This window comes from Rhipicephalus microplus, chromosome 6 (genome assembly GCF_043290135.1).
Source record: "Rhipicephalus microplus isolate Deutch F79 chromosome 6, USDA_Rmic, whole genome shotgun sequence".
In the NCBI taxonomy this organism is placed as follows: domain Eukaryota; kingdom Metazoa; phylum Arthropoda; class Arachnida; order Ixodida; family Ixodidae; genus Rhipicephalus; species Rhipicephalus microplus.
Window position 1 is genome coordinate 144,323,330 of NC_134705.1, and position 13,809 is coordinate 144,337,138.

The following is a 13,809-nucleotide window of genomic DNA, read 5'->3' on the forward strand; positions in this document are numbered from 1 at the left end:
TCCGAAGAAGTACATAAATGTAATGACACTACTGCGTAGATACATCCTCTTGGAACGTAGGTGACCATGACATTTTCACTTCGGCTTCATCGAGCGCCGTGTTATGATAAGAGCCGGCACAACTTGCTCACTTATACACCACCCTGCAGTTCCTTATTTTTGCGGGAGGACGCAACGGAGACGCACTTATATCGCAGAAAAGCTACACATCCCTCAGATGTAGTTCTTTCTGGGCCTTTCGTCAACATCTTGTACAATGGAAGATGCGCGTGTTCATTCTTGTGTGAACACGGTGTTTCCTGGGCAATCATCGCCAACCCTCACTCAGTTAGAGACAAATGCGTGAAACGAAGCCACAGCGAACGTGTCACAAAGTGTCGTCAGTGTCCAACGCACACCGCTGTTCTCTCAACGAGTATTCCAACCAACCCACCTTCCCACACTTTCGAAAAACAACTAATTCCTGTTTCGAAAAAGGCTGGCAGAAGTGATCGTGATCCTGTGAAGAAGCTCTGTTCCCACCCGGCGATAAATTATGGCTGTCCGTTTTAGACAAACACCGCACAGCACCCAGCTACATATGTATATTTTTTCCTGGACGTTTTTATCTGTAGATATTGAGCAGGCTTTACGCATTAAGCCACGGCAAAAGCAAGTCGAGAAGCTGGGGGCGTTAACTACTTTAGCCTGTATGCAAATCGTTCCGCAGTCGTGACGATGCCAAAGTGTACACTTAACACGAGCCTTGTGTTTATATTTTGCTTTCAAAGAGTAGAATAGCAAGAATATCCGCCATCGCAGTGCTGCGCAAGGAAGAAAGAAGTGTTGGCTACAAAATAACAAAATAAGCGCAGCATCTGTACAGCATGAGGTTGGTGTACGCCGTTACGTAAGTGTTTTATTGATACCTTTCTTTTTTTCTCGTTGCGATAAAGCCTCCGCATAAACCGCGAACTAACAGTTTCCGGACGTGTTCAGCATTTTAAACTTCGTTCGCAAGAAAATATTGCCGGGCTCGGTAACTGCGCGGGCTTCTTGCAATAAAGCTGTGCAAATTCATTAGCATAAACTTTTCACCGCGATGAGTTCAGATGTTATTTAAATTACATAACCACTTTAAGTTTATGCCAAACTGTAGAAGAATATGTTCGTTATTGTTAAGAAATCTCTGGTGTTTTTTTTACGTTTGTTTAGTTCTGGCTTTTTTTTTTCGCTCTTTATACCAACTTCGTTATTACTGGGCTTGGAGCTGTTTTTGAACGTGCTATGCCTATGAAATGTGAGCGGCTCTACGCGGAGTCTTTTTTCTACGCTGTTTATGCATGCACCAACACACGTACTCTTTCAAGCGGCTACGTTGAGTGTATAAAAGATATAAAACCCAACAGTGTTGGTGTATTCAGCACATTGATTTTCACTGATCGCTCATTTGCTTATGATGTGTTCCTCCTAAAAATAAGTAAAGAAATGTTGGCAAATTTTACGCACCTTCGAAATCGATGTCATAGAAGGTGACTGTGTTGTCATTTTTTACTGTGCGAAACGAAAGGAAGCAGCGCTAAAGATTTACCGAAATGCACGCACAGACACACGTTTAACAACCGTGTATGTTTTACGAGTATACAAATAGTTGTTTACAGTTCCGGTAAGGATGCCAACAGCAACATGCATATTAGCAACACCAAAAGCGGTATAAGATGATTTGAAGCGCTCGTCCGCGTTAGGTATAGTCCTGGACGCTGCAACATAAATCAACCTCATCGATAGCGCCTAACTACAATTGACGTTAACTTGACATCTCGGCTGTGTCATATAAGTACTTATGTCATGTTTTAGTGTATAGCCAGCAATGCAACCACTATTCACGTTTTGCAAACGTTCGGGTCTATTTCAAATATAGTTTCTAGACTTTGCATGACTCTGTGGTAGAGTACTTGATTGCCATGGACGCAGAATGCTTGGGTTTGATTCTTTCTTTCTTTCTTTCTTTCTTTCCTCCTTTCTTTCTTTCTTTCTTTCTTTCTTTCTTTATTTCTTTCTTTCTTTCTTTCTTTCTTTCTGTGCCAGTACAGAAAATGGAGCGAAGGCAAAAGGCTGAAAGCCTGACAAAGGGCCTTTGTCAGGCTTTGAAAGGGCCTGCTGCAGGACCCTGCAGCATCTATTCCTTACATTTTTTTGGATCAGCGCTGCCGACACCGGCTTTTTTTTTATGCTCACGCGTTAAAATTACCAACGTATGCCTTCACCGTTTCTGGGCAGATTAAACTATCAGCCGGCTGCGACATATACCCGCATATCATTGGCGCATACCCGCCCGGGGTATGCGCCACACGTCTGACGGAAGGGGTTAGATGAAGCACGCGATGGGATCGTGACATTATACATGTCATGAACAGCAAGTAAGTCATATTAGTCAGACCACCTTACCGTATACCATGCTAATTTTGGTTTACCCCAACTTAAGCGGGGATCACGAGAACACCCAGACTATGCAGCTAATAGATAGATAGATAGATAGATAGATAGATAGATAGATAGATAGATAGATAGATAGATAGATAGATAGATAGATAGATAGATAGATAGATAGATAGATAGATAGATAGATAGATAGATAGATAGATAGATAGATAGATAGATAGATAGATAGATAGATAGATAGATAGATAGATAGATAGATAGATAGACAGATAGATAGATAGATAGATAGATAGATAGATAGATAGATAGATAGATAGATAGATAGATAGATAGATAGATAGATAGATAGATAGATAGATAGATAGATAGATAGATAGATAGATAGATAGATAGATAGATAGATAGATAGATAGATAGATAGATAGATAGATAGATAGATAGATAGATAGATAGATAGATAGATAGATAGATAGATAGATAGATAGATAGATAGATAGATAGATAGATAGATAGATAGATGAATACTCTGGCATAGGAAACTGTGTAACACGAAAGCGAACCGTCTCTGTACAACTGTATAGTTGATTGAAATTACCTATGTAATTTTAATTACCAAGACTTAGAATGATTGTAAGGATGCCGGCAGCGAGACAGCGTTCGCGAAAAGGCCTGAAGCAGCGACGACGGCGGAGGCCGTGGAGTATGTCACCGAGAAGGCCATTGTACGAAGGAAGGCGGCCTGCACGACCACAAGAACCACAGCAGAGGTGATCGCGGCAAACTATAGCCCGTCTGCAACCTGTGTGTACGCAACCTGGCCGTAACCGCTTCGATGGATAACCTCGAGGCAGTGAGCTGTAAGCCCGGCAAGATAATGCGCACCACGGCTGTCATTGCGAGCAGAACTCCTTGCGCACGGCGGTGAGACTTCACCAGGTACCCGAAGCGCGAGTTCGGCGACACCCAGGGAAAATATCGGGGCTGGACGCAAGCTGCCGCGGTGGCCGCCAGAGCACCCACGCCCTCTGCGACTGCTGGCAAAGTGCTCAAGACAGCACCGATGGCAATTAGTGCGACCTCGTCAACGAAGTGTGCAATAGTGATGAAGGCAAAGGATGATGCCGAGGAATGCCGTCAAGATAACCTCAGACAACGAACTTTTCTTGAGGGGGGGATGCGTGGGGAATGCGTCCACCGCCAACCGGTGACAACACGTGCTGCGCAGTCGGGGTGCGCGTGTCTCGCAAGATCAGCTACAAAAGCGCCAGCGGACAAGATATGCGGCCAGTTGGCGATGGACTGCCGAGGCGATGGACTGCCGAGGCGATGGACTGCCAGCGTAGTGAAGGATAATCTTCGGACGGCGAGTGCAGTGGCCGGGTGCAATATGTTTGTCCTGCTAGGGTTGGTTTAATGTTTCTTGTTACTAATAAAGGTTTCTCTCGGTTTTGAGGTAGCGTGTTCATCCCGTCCAGTGGCCAAACAACGTGAACCTCACAAGTTAGACAACCCACGCAGGCTGCCAGCTGTCCAGCTGGCAGCCTGCGTAGGCTTGCGCAGCACCGGAAAGTGGAACCAATGTGTGCAACACACATCGATAACTGCGCGCTACTCAACCACAAAGAAATAACAAATGGGACACTTGTTTGTTCGGGCTCGTAATGTGTTCGTTTCGTGCATCCTTCTTTGTGTTTGAGCAGCGCGCTGCAAGTTTCGACCTGCTTAACGTTCTTCACGTGACATTTCAATTTGTTACTATCGCATTCATTGCTGCGCTCTTGTAGCGGCACTGACTTTTTTTATTAATCCACTGAATAAAGTTCAGTAATTCTTAAACAATATTAGGTTGTTCTGGTTATTACATATTAATCACAAATTGACGTATTCCCAATTTAAAAGAAAGAATACAGCGGTAAATTTTACTCTGTGAAGTCATTTCCCCCTTGTGTTCTGTTGTTTGACATAATAGGGCGGAAATACCAGGCGATGTACTCCTGGGGTAAAATTGGAATGGCGCTCCTCTACAACTGAAAGCCAAAACATTCGACACAAGAACTCCACCCATTCTGCATTTCTTCCTCAATTATTTCACAAGCCAGGGGCTTTTGTTTTCAGGAGCCAACAATCTGTCGGCTTTCTCCCAGATACGCGAAACTAAACATTCACAGATATAATGCATTCTACGGCGAATCGATAGCTCGTCCCTCATTCAAGTCGACCGATGTGCCCGCCGCTTTCGATGATCGAGGGCTGAAAAAACTTTTCTCTCGGGAAACGTTCCGTCTCATTCATGCATTAATTGCAAGCAAACAATTCTGGAAGAGTGCACTACGTTTCGCCATATTGTTGATTGCCTGGGCGCATGGAATTCATCTTTGAGTTCTTTTACGCTAATATAAAGTTAGTTGTCATCCGGTAGGAACTCATGAATGACAACGATAATGCAGGAAAAGATGAACGTGGCGCCTACATTTGCCATGTTTTATTTTAATTCACAACAAAGTGATGTTTCGTGAAATAAATTAAAATCGGTGTGGTTGTTGTTGTTGTAGTTGTTGTTGTTGTTTTGAGTCTTGTGAGTACACTTTTTTGTGCTACCTTTTGTCAATGAATGCATTTACGCCAAAAAGCGCGTATTTTCAGATTGTTTCTTAGCCGCTTGCTGACGCCATACACGCTATGAGGCGGCGTTCTGATATGCCCATATAATCAAAGTACAATAGCCTGCTACCGTTTGCTTTATTGTAGAGCTCTGATTTTTCAATTAGGTTTTTTTAAATACTTTTATGATTAAAAGATTTAGGTATATTTATTGGCACTTAGGTAAATGGGACGTGGTTTTGTATTGATATATAAATTGCGCTTTCATACATAATTGCGCATATCATACATAAATGGCGCTTCTCTCTTTTTTTTTTCAGCGCATAGTCTGCGTGTTTTGTGTCTTTGTCCTTATATTACTCAGGTAAAATGTTGTTATGCGCTGAGAGAAATAAGAAAATGACTAAAAATTAAAAAAAACTACGCTTCTAGATTTTCTGAGCAAAGCTCCCTTCTGCAGGCCGCTGGAGGTGCATACGTTTCAGAAGTATATTCTCTTCTCCAAGTAATAATATCTATGACGGTGGTGTTCGTAACACATTTCCTTGCTTTTATACACTTCTGTAGTGTCTCCTCTCGGAAACATACTTCATATTCACCGATTGGCAAGTGGCATGTTGGGCTTGCCTATGACATGACATGTTTCTATACCACAATTCAATAAAGTCACACTGTTGTATAGGGAACGAGTGTATTCGTTTTCTACGAGGGGCTTGTGCAACTGACTCCGCCGTTTTTCATTCGTTTGCGCAGGAACGGCCTACTCCGGAGAAGCGCAGCCACCAGCCGTATCAGCACTGTGGACGGCTGCGTGCCGTGACCCCACATCCAGGCTGAGTGGGCTGGCGCTCGCCCTGTGCCTCGGAGCGCTAATAGGCGCCACGGCAGTGGGCAACGCGCTCGTATGCCTCTCCGTATGCCTCGTCCGCCGGCTGCGACACCCGTCCAACCACCTGCTCGTGTCCCTGGCCGCCTCCGACCTCTGCGTCGCCCTGCTGGTCATGCCTCCCGCCATGCACCTCGAACTCACGGGCCACCGCTGGTACCTCGGTCCAACGGCCTGCGACGCGTGGGTGTCCGTGGACGTTGCCTCGTGCACCGCCTCCATCCTCAACTTGTGCATGATATCAGTGGATCGGTACTTGGCCATCACGCGTCCACTGACCTACGGAGTCCGGCGCACGGCACGAAGAGCCTGGGCCTGCATCGGTGCTGTGTGGCTTCTCTCCGGGTTAATCAGCGTGCCGCCTCTGCTCGTGCTTGGCAACGAGCACGGTACTCCCGAAATGCCCACCTGCCTCGTGTGCCAGCATCTGGCGTACCAACTATACGCCACTCTAGGGGCGTTTTACATACCGCTGGTGGTCATGCTGTCCATGTACTGGCAGATCCACAGAGCTGCCAAGAAGGTCGTCGAGGCCGAGCACAGGGCGAGGCCGGGTCCACGGACCAGGAGCCTGAGGGTAGCGGTGAGAGAGCGAAAGGCTTCCATAACGCTCGGAATCATACTGACCGCCTTCACAGCCTGTTGGCTCCCTTTCTTCGCCATTGCCCTCGTGCGTCCTTTGGGAGGCAAGCCCCTACCTGAGTGGGCGCACAGCTTTGCCCTCTGGCTGGGCTACGCAAACTCGGCCCTCAATCCAGTCATCTACGTCACATTCCACCATGACTTCCGGCGTGCATTTCGGGACTTGCTATGCCTACGATGCGACGGGCGAGATGGTGGCAGCAGCGCTGTTGAAATTGGAAGCACCAACGGAGAAGGAGGAAAGCTTCTCGGCATGAAGAACAAGATCGATCGCACCTGGACCTGACCGTGGTGGTCGGCGCCCACGGGTATCCGTTCCTGCAAAGGCGACGTGAGTGGGAAGCCTGCGAAAGAGAAACGGGAGGGACCGTGCCCGAAAGAACAGCGCCCTCCAAGTCCAACAACTTGCAGCTCGAGAGTGGCGCCAGCTGCTGTTCCTGTTCACTGACCATCATGCTCCAGCAAATAGAATGATTCGCCCACCAATCACGACAAACACAAGCTTTCAGCGGCACAAGATGGGCCCAGAAAACAGTACGACGGGTTCCAGATCCGACAGGACATCAACGTACTAAAAAATCTATCTTTTATGACAATGCCCAGCTTGTGACAACTAAAATGGCCAGGTCATAACAGGGGAGTGCAAGAAAGCCGGCTATCGTGGTCTCTACCATTTAGGATGGCAACGTGACCCACACATCTGTGTAAACCTAACGAACTTGTGCGGGATTGCTGCCATACTACTCCGTATTGTAACCTAAAAACCATGCTGATGGTTCTAATTCGCTATCATTATTACGCTAAACAAGGAACATTTGATTGCGTTTTCTTGAACTTGTACAAACTATTTTTGTGCGCTCATGTGACACACACGTGGAAGAGCTTGGTTATGTTTGGCAAATTAACATGCAGAATTATGAAAAAAAAATACTTGGAAAGAAGCTACAAGTAGGCGTTTTCGTGAGTAATGTGAATGTGAAAATCCAAACTACAAGTCACTTGAGAATCAAATTCAGCATTCGGGATATCATAATAGTATATCCAACGTTTTCACGCCAGCGGGCGTGATTACTTCTATTGTGAGCAGGTTTGGCCCATTTCTAGGCTACATCATTTCGAACGACAGCAAGTGTAATAGTAACGTTAACAATACTGTCCATTAGACATACATACGAAATATGATGAGAAAAGGCTTAGCTGAAAGAATATAGCATCAAATTGCGTAAATAGGCAAACATGAGAAATCACAAGTTATAGAGCCCAGGTAATAACCAAAAAAAATTATCTCATGAACATTCATGAGGGCTTGTTACCCTGAGAAATGGAAGCATTATCCGAGCGACTGTGACGTAGGCTTATAAGCCAAACAACTCATACGAGAGGTTACACCGAAACATGCAATTTATTTTGTCGAAACTTGACCTGCTACTTCAAGAATCTCTGCACAATGCACTTTTAGGCGCGACCATAAAACAGGCTAATTTCAGGATTTATCCAACACTCAAGAAGTCCCATCTACAAACAGTTCTATCTGCCAACAATGTGAAAGTATTTTTAATGGTAGGCACAAAATGCCTAATTTATAAATTAAAAAGTTATCACTAGGACGAACTAAAAAGAAATATTCTTGAAAATTGCCTTCTCAGAAATTCAGGCAAACATATTGAGGATAACATATTTAAGAATCACACCATAAAAAGTTACGAAGAACGTAAAGTAATATGCTTTAAAAGAATGAATGGGCAGTTGGAGCAATACTATTTTTAAGATATTGTTTCTCATGGAGAGCCTTTCAAGTTTTTTTTTTCCAGTTGCACTAGAATGCTACTTGGAAATCAATGCATCTACGTATATTTCAATGTGAGTGGCAATGTCAGCACTCCAGTCGCGAAATTTGGCACCGGGCAGCATTCCTAAGAAGAAATCTTTTTAAGGGACTTCTCTTATCGTCGGCCGAAATCAAGAATGCTTAATGGGGCAGCTGAAACGCAGACTGTCATTTTACGTTGTTTGGTAAACTTAGGCTCTTCACGAAGATTATGAGCAAAGTTCTCTTTTAAGCACCAACAACGTATACCCATTCGCCGCCTATATAGCCAAAGCAAGGTATTGGCTTTCATCACTTCAAATACTAAAGTTATGCAAAATTTTACGAGCTTTGATTGCATTCATACAAATACCTGTCGACAGTCTATGATAGCCTAATATGTCTCGCATTAGTATTGCATAGCCTATAAGCAGAAAAATTCTGATAAACAAGTCTACCCCGAAAACAACTTTTTCAAGCCAGTGTTCCCATCCATTCCAAATATCATCGCATAAATGCTACGTTCACAAGCTATGTGTTTTCTTATTCTTATCACATGTATTTGACGTTGACAACGTGGTTAATTCTGAAAAAATCTGCTTGGTAAAGGAAATTTTAAAAAAAGGAACAATGACCATTCTACCGAGCATGGTGCAATGCAGCTATTTAAACCGTTGCGAGTTCCTCAACAAGAAATTGTCGCATTTCTAGAGCTCAAAATCGCTGTTGCACGACATGCCATTATTAGGTGTTCTTTAGCGTGTATACGCTCTTCCAGGATTTTCAGTTAAGCATTTGAACGGTATCATAGAAATGAAACGACGATGAAAGCCAGAAAGCCGCTAGAACTCCAGTGTGACTTGTTTTTGCTGCCGTCGGGCCTCTTTGATAATTCCCAAATATAAGCATTGAAACCATTGGTCTTCCGTAAAGCAGACGTTCTATTTCTGGAAACTCCGAGCCCTGCACAAGAAAATTCATTCCTCACAACGTCCCAATTACTCATTCTTCTCGCTCAATATTTTTTACCAGAAACTTCGCAAAAAAGTCGTCCATAGAGTCATGTGCCGGTTGGCCCAGTTAACACTATACTTCGAAAAATTAAAGGCGACGTTCTCTCCACAGATAACGTTCTTTATACAGACAATGAAATTATCAAAAGTTTGACTAATTCTCACTTTCTAAGGTAAAATCAGAGATGTCAGTGTACAACTACTACACGATTGAAACACTTTTAAGCACAGTCTTAGTTCTTATCTCACAAACTGCTTGATAGCCTACCTACGTTGTTTTTACGCTCAAGTCACTATGACAGAAGCTGCAAGGAAAAGCAACCAGCTACGACTAGACTGTATTGGCCCAGGCTTTCACATACTGCCAATGTGCTTCGTCTCCACAAGAGGTTGTCCGCTGCGTCACACATTACAGAAGGTTTCCTTGTGGCTCTCCTCCTTATTTACTTACAAGCACTCCATTCATGTCACCCATTTGCCACTGAGTCACCGCTGGGAGTAACCTTGAGTATTAGCATACCCGTAGAGTCTTTACTCCTTTACGTATGAAACAGTGATTCATGCATATAACAACAAACGCTCACTGATTGCAACAGCGTCAAGAAAACGATGCAGTCTACGTTATCATAAACCACAGAAGAAAAAGTCGATACGCTTGCCTAGTAGTAATGCCAAGTTTTCGAGAAATATTGGCCATTACACAAATTGTGCTTATTTGCAGCGTGCTTAAACGCTTACTCGTGTTGGCTCAGTTCTAAGTTCTCATATGCTTTCAGTTCAGGTAAAATTCTTGATTAGGTTCCTCTAGATTAATACATCTGTACATGTACACATCTATACTTTTACACTTGGGCCACCAGGTTCCTGTCATATTATTAAAAAAAATTAAATTTTGCCTCGTAGATGAACTAAAGCTTGTGGGCGCAATTTCACTAACAACCACAGCTCATTCCAACTAAAATGCATTATGTTGACCGCTGGATCTGCGCAGTGAACATACACCTACCAAAACAACTGGAGACACATCTCAAATCACACGTAACAAAGCTGTCACACATTCAATGCTTCTCAAATTTTGCCACTTTTCTGAGACATCGGAGGCATAGTAGCATTGAACAACTAAGTTGGTGAATATTCATTTTTCGTTTAACTCAAAACGTTACTTCCGCCACTACTTTGATAGTGATAGCACATACTTCTAAGACATTGACAACCACTGCATTGATTCGATATGAGACTCGGCCCTTGAGCTATTACCTCGATCGGTTTAGAAATTGATGACTTCAGCAGAGACATATTCCATACAAAACTTTAAGCGTTGACTGTCCTTACTTTGGGTAGAAGCCTGGAAATTCTTCACGCAGAAAGCTTTAGTTCTGGTTTTCGACCAATCTCAAGAGCGTTTTCACGTTACTTGTGCGATTTGAAGTAATAGGGCCTAAATCATATCGCAGTAGGGGGCAGACATTCAAAACAGGAGAGCTACACATCTGACAACTTATACGAACATAAACAGCATCGCTTCTGCCCCTATTCAGTTTTCCCCTTATATAAATCATCCATCGCTAGAGTTTCAAGATGTCGACAACGTTACAGGGTTTCATCTCCGCTGTGGATACTATCAACCACAAGAAAAGTGATTGAAAAACAAAAGGTGACATTGCCGTAGATGTAGTCAGGGGAAGATGTTTTACTCGAAACGAGATTCTTCTCGCGCTTTCGTAACCATATTTCTATACAGATTGTCTCATATTGCTAGAAAAAAGTGTATTTTTTCGCTGTATCTTCCAAATTAAGAGAAAAAAAATAAAGAAGAGCTCGGTGGAAGAACAAGTGAGTGAAAGAGAAACAGGGTCTGACTGCTCTACACTCGAGCATGTAGCTCACTGTCCACGTGACCAAAAGGAGAAAAAAAAGCTCTATGTCATGTTTTACTTTTCAGGAAAGAAACAAAACTTTACGCGTTGTGAGAGCGTACATTCATCATGACATTTATGGCTCGTTTGGCTACTTCTGTATATAAAAACTCATGTGGTGTAAGATTCATGTACATATAACTGTACGTTCCGAGTACAATAAAAATACGGCACTCGTGCATTGTTGGTGATGTTTTTCTGCGCAATCAATAAATTGCAAATGACCCTCAAAAGGCTGTCATGTTTCTACTTCAGCCTATGCGATCTTTCAGTGACCCTTTTACTCAGGAGAGAAACCAGCATTTATTTTTGTATATGGGGAAGATATGGGCGTGGTAAGGCGTGTTCCTTGAGAAGGATACAATAGCATATCATGTGGCCCCATCACCTCGTTATCTGTGAAGTGTACGGTTCTTTTCTCTTCCACCCTAAGCTACCCTCTCCAGTGTAAGATAGCCAACAGGACGTTAACTTTTCTGTCCTTCTCTCTTGCTAAACTAATGGCCCTCCCTCTCTCAGTTTTGCGTGATATATTCCTTGACATATTTCTTTCTAACCTGTCGGTATTTTTTGTGTTTGATGAACACGTTTCAAAATAAACTCTGCGTTGCTCTCTACCTTGCTGCAAGCTGTACTCTTGTACAGGCCAGGAGTAAGGATGGCACTTTACGGAACACTTTTTTGTGCCACGTAACTCGAACAGAGGTGGAGAAAAAAAATTAAGCGATCTAAATAAAACTGCAAAAGAATGACAATAGGATTAACAAGTAGAAACATGCAGTTGCTTACCCTGCAGTTGGCCAAGAACTGGGTTGTAGTCGGTACAACGAATGATATAGTACTTCGAACTGTACAAGAGAAAGGTTATCCCTAACTATCATGAAATGGGCCAGTTACAAGCCCTCTAAATATCCAGATGCGGGATTAATGAGCAGCGATTGTTCTAAACCTGAGTATTTGTCTTTCCTTCGTGCTGATATGTCATCTAACGGGAGGCTGCCGACTTTCGAGTTGGACCAACGCCGAATGCATTCGCTGCATGGCCGATTTGACCAGGGCTACCAAGTATCTAAGCTTCATGTGGGGTGCTTTTACTTGAGGTCTCACTGAGGGCACCCAAAATAGACATAACAAAGGGAATTATGAAGTGTCCGAATATATGGTGCGAACAGTGAATGAAATCATAGTCACTGACAGCTTATTGTACCGCCATTGCACTATGTCGCAATTATCTTTGTTTTTGTTGAAGAGCTAATTTCGGAATTGCTATACTCTAAGAACAACAGAGAGTTGACCTAGTTGATACGAATTCAGTTCTAAATAAAACAGTACTTGTAGACACTGATAGAAGGAAGCCAAGACACCTCAAATGCAAACTAACAACCAAAAAAGTGCACAATGGTGGAAAAGAAAGGAGACACCAGGACACAAGATGCAAATTTTCATGCAACATATTAACATGTCAATCTAGCATTTGTGGTGGTCTGGCATGCAGAGCGTCTACATCCGTTTTTCAAGCTGAATTTCCGGTTTTCGAAGCTTCTGTCATGTATCTCATTTACATGTCCCAAATTCACTGACACATTCCACATGCATTGTCCTTGTTGAAACCCTAGACTATGCTGGCTACTTGAGAACAGTAAATTCGGCCACGTGCACTCAGAAACAAGTCGGCTAACTCACTTGTCGGGGCCTATGCGAAGCTAACAAAGATCAAGTAACGATAAATTCTGCTGACGTTGGTGCCGAGAACTGTGTTGGCTAAACGTCAACGTCATCGCACTTATCCATAGTTGTTTGCCGCTGGTTCATCATGTCGTGTCAATCATTACGGAATACACGGCGGTGGTTGAACGATCATTCACTTCTTCGTTAAAAGTCACCATTCACTTTTTTCAGAAAAAAGGATTGATGAAAATGGTGCGATTTATTTTCAAAATGCTGCAGGGATGTCCGTAGAGAACCTGTTAACGCTTTTAGCGTTTTATCTTCAGTACACTTTCATAAAGTTTGACGACCACATCTATCTTTAAAATAAAGGTATATGCATTGGTTCTCGTACTACACCTGTGCTGTTCCATATCTTTTTATCATCCTTCGATTGCATTGTAGATTGTCATGTGAGTTGCACTAACAATGACATGGTCCTTAAAATTTTTCATTATGTTGGCTTTTTAATTCTTTTTTACGAAGTTCCCAACTCAGTGTGAGCGTGCGCTAAAATTTGTCCTGGAAGACTTCAAAAATAATGGACTGGCATTTATTTTCGAACGCCCACAAGAAGGTAAGCTTCAGTTTTTCGACCTGCAGTTAGAGTTCAATGAGTGTCACGTGTGCTGGGCATACTTCTCACGTGCTCAGAAAGAGCTCCTTCGAGATTAATCGGCTCATTCTAAGACGATAAAGAGAGGCATCGCAACACTCTATTTAGAACCTGTGTTTCGGAAGTCGTGCATTCACAGTGTGCAAGATAGTTATGATATTCGATTGCAGAAGCTTTTTTTTTTTTCAGCGGGTTTCCTC

The 13,809-nt window shown here is 43.2% G+C and overlaps 1 protein-coding gene across 2 annotated transcripts in view; it reads left to right on the top strand.

Moving 5' to 3' along the window:
* The window catches only part of LOC119167278 (5-hydroxytryptamine receptor 1), a 199,680-nt gene extending 188,213 nt beyond the window's left edge, over nucleotides 1–11,467 (top strand). For both annotated transcript variants that reach the window (XM_075866789.1, XM_075866788.1), the window contains exon 2: nucleotides 5,776–11,467. In XM_075866789.1, the coding sequence (XP_075722904.1) occupies nucleotides 6,024–6,836 (813 nt within the window). In that variant the 5' untranslated portion in view covers nucleotides 5,776–6,023 and the 3' untranslated portion in view covers nucleotides 6,837–11,467. The remainder of the gene's footprint in view (nucleotides 1–5,775) is intronic.
* Nucleotides 11,468–13,809: the final 2,342 nt, after the last annotated feature.